This window comes from Perkinsus marinus (assembly GCF_000006405.1).
Source record: "Perkinsus marinus ATCC 50983 genomic scaffold scf_1104296971434, whole genome shotgun sequence".
Lineage (NCBI taxonomy): Eukaryota > Perkinsozoa > Perkinsida > Perkinsidae > Perkinsus > Perkinsus marinus.
Genome location: NW_003202100.1, coordinates 343,923 through 346,455, shown reverse-complemented (window position 1 = coordinate 346,455; position 2,533 = coordinate 343,923). Strand labels below are relative to the sequence as shown.

General features: G+C 49.3%; 1 protein-coding gene across 1 annotated transcript in view; it reads left to right on the top strand.

Annotated features, from left to right (window-relative positions):
- Nucleotides 1–512: 512 nt before the first annotated feature.
- The window catches only part of Pmar_PMAR010983 (hypothetical protein), a gene marked incomplete at both ends in the record, with an annotated part of 5,123 nt that continues 3,102 nt past the window's right edge, over nucleotides 513–2,533 (top strand). Inside the window, 11 exons of the mRNA XM_002766957.1 lie at nucleotides 513–610; nucleotides 654–728; nucleotides 1,048–1,131; nucleotides 1,208–1,326; nucleotides 1,372–1,455; nucleotides 1,504–1,625; nucleotides 1,707–1,842; nucleotides 1,887–1,942; nucleotides 2,112–2,222; nucleotides 2,266–2,332; nucleotides 2,381–2,484. Coding sequence (XP_002767003.1) covers nucleotides 513–610; nucleotides 654–728; nucleotides 1,048–1,131; nucleotides 1,208–1,326; nucleotides 1,372–1,455; nucleotides 1,504–1,625; nucleotides 1,707–1,842; nucleotides 1,887–1,942; nucleotides 2,112–2,222; nucleotides 2,266–2,332; nucleotides 2,381–2,484 — 1,056 coding nt within the window. The remainder of the gene's footprint in view (nucleotides 611–653; nucleotides 729–1,047; nucleotides 1,132–1,207; nucleotides 1,327–1,371; nucleotides 1,456–1,503; nucleotides 1,626–1,706; nucleotides 1,843–1,886; nucleotides 1,943–2,111; nucleotides 2,223–2,265; nucleotides 2,333–2,380; nucleotides 2,485–2,533) is intronic.

The following is a 2,533-nucleotide window of genomic DNA, read 5'->3' as shown; positions in this document are numbered from 1 at the left end:
AGCATAGATTGTCAAAGTCCAAGACCAGCGGTCAGGTGGGAGCTACGGTAGTATAGTGGACAGTAGAGGTGATAGTAGGTATTGGCGCTGGTCGCTGATGAGCTGGAGAGAATGGACGGCATTAACCTCGCAACAGCGTTGCATCGTGTTGCGAAACATTCGAAGTCATATCAAGTCTCCCAAGTCGCTACTGATCCACGGTGAGGCTCTGGGGTGTCGATTGATGGTAGATCGGCTCAGTGCATGTTGCTATCACTATAGTAGCAGCCCGTGGATCTATATAGAGCGTATTTGATCTGATAGCAGCATGCGGTGTAGAATCTTATGGGATTATGTAGCATCGCTATGATTCGATCGGTGTAGGCTACTTGAGTAAGGGCGCCTTTTTATCACGGTTAATCGGTATACCAACTTTCTGCCACTTCATGCTGTGGGGGCAGTATGATAGGGCCATGATCATTTTTGTTGTTGTTGCCTTGCGTCGCCGTATAGCGTATAAAGTTCATCCGCAGATACACTGCCTTGGTTGACCGCTTGGGTGCGTACTTGAACTCCTTGGACGGTGTCGGCCTCATGAACACGCTCTGGGCATTGGTACGGCTGAATGCAGGTGGGAGATGTTCTATGTGTTGAAAGTGTTATGGTACTGTCAGCGGCACCCAAGTGGATATCAGAGCTGCTGGATCGATGCATTAGCAGTGTAGACCAACTGGAGCCCAAGCAACTTGGTAATGGTCGGCTTCGGGCTGATACCTCGGTGTGGGGGTGTGGAATCGTGATTCGTAGGTCCAGAAATATATGTTCGCTTTGCTCAGTTGAGTCTAGCAGAAGTTTCCTCGCTAATTATTGAAGTCTACGCATGAATCCCGTCTAAACTTCCAGAAACCAATGACAATTTCCCAAAATTTCCTCATAATCTTCGCACTGTCACCAGCATAAGTGGTTGACCATATGCATATTTTCCCACACTGCATAGATATGTGCCCTTCCCATTTTGGGAAGCGATCCGGGTTCGATCCTCACGGGGCGGTATAGCATGGGTTTCAGGTCAAGGACTGTACTGCGTGTATAGGATGTCGAAGCACGCTGCTCCTACTGAGGCGGTGAAGGCCCTCCAGTCAGCTCTTCATGGTCAGGTCCGGGCCTCACTGGATCATTTTAGTGACAGCCATGAGCTTGTTAGTGTGTGTGAGTAGCTTGGCCGTAGTTGATCAGCTCACAGCAGCGTTAGGCACGTCGTTGGCGAAGTTGGGCATTCGTGATGAGACTGTCTTCTCGGCACTGGGCTCGCGATTATCGGACAAGATGGATGATTTTGATATGGAGGTATGTCAGTTTGGGAAAAGGCTTCAGACGGGCGTCTCTTGTCAGGATATTGCCGCGGTATCCTGGGCGTTTGCTAGGGCTAAGTTTACTGATAGAGAGCTGTTCCGGAAAATAAGGGAGTCTCTCACGGTAATGGGGTGGGCGTGCGTGCTGATACCAACTTTTCGCTAACTTCAGGTGAGAACTACTGAGTGCTCTGTGAAGTCTTTGGTGTCGTTGACGTGGAGCTTGTCGAAGCTTGGGGAAACTGGTGGCGAGGAGGACCTGTTCCGATATACCCTAGCACCAACAATTCGATCGTAAGTTCTGTATCTCGATTGTGCTCAATCTTCACTGCGCCACGAAATTATTCACATGCCTAGGTGGCTAGGTGTTATCAGGTACATGCTGGAGTACACCGTACAGGACCTATGTGCTCTGGCGTGGAGCTTTGCTAATGCGAATGTCCATGATGTGGACTTTATGAGCGACATTGCGCACGCCCTGATGCCCAAGACTAGGGACATGAACTGCCAGGTTGGACTTGCTTCATATAATCATCACCTCCTGAATATACTCAGGACGTCTGCTCGGCTGTGGTGGCCTTGGCATCTCTGCATTACTCTCATAAGGAGCTGTAGGACCTAGGGAGAGGGGCTCCGCTCAGGATGGAATTGAGACTCTGAAATTTATCACTTTGAGAACTAAGAAAGGAAGATGTTGTAGCTCTTTAACGTGAAATGGTGTAGAGGAATTGGTGGCTTCTTTATACGTCTACCCTAGGGTTCATGCGTACTTGGTCGTAGGTTCGAGGCTCTGAAGCAACAGTCTTTCCGGCTTATGCATACCTTTACTCCGCTACAGCTGAGTCGGACCTTATATGGCTTTGGAGTGGCCGGGGTGAGGGATAAGAAGCTGTAGGGAGGTTGGGTGGCTGTGGAGTTATGATTGGCTTGCTAGGTTCTATGAGATGACGCTTACTAGTATAGACAAGCTTCATCTGATGTACGCAAAGAACGTGTGCGATGTAGGGGGAATATTATACCGTAATTCGTTCGAATCGTACTCCATCGAGATACTATCAGCATTGATGGAGGCTGAGTACCTCATTCCCGAGCTGACGCGGCCGTTGCTGGACCATCTCAGTCGACAGCTTGATCGACTAGGCCGACAGAATGTGTACAATTATTGACGGTAATTGGGCGGAGCGAAGTTATCTGTGTATGAG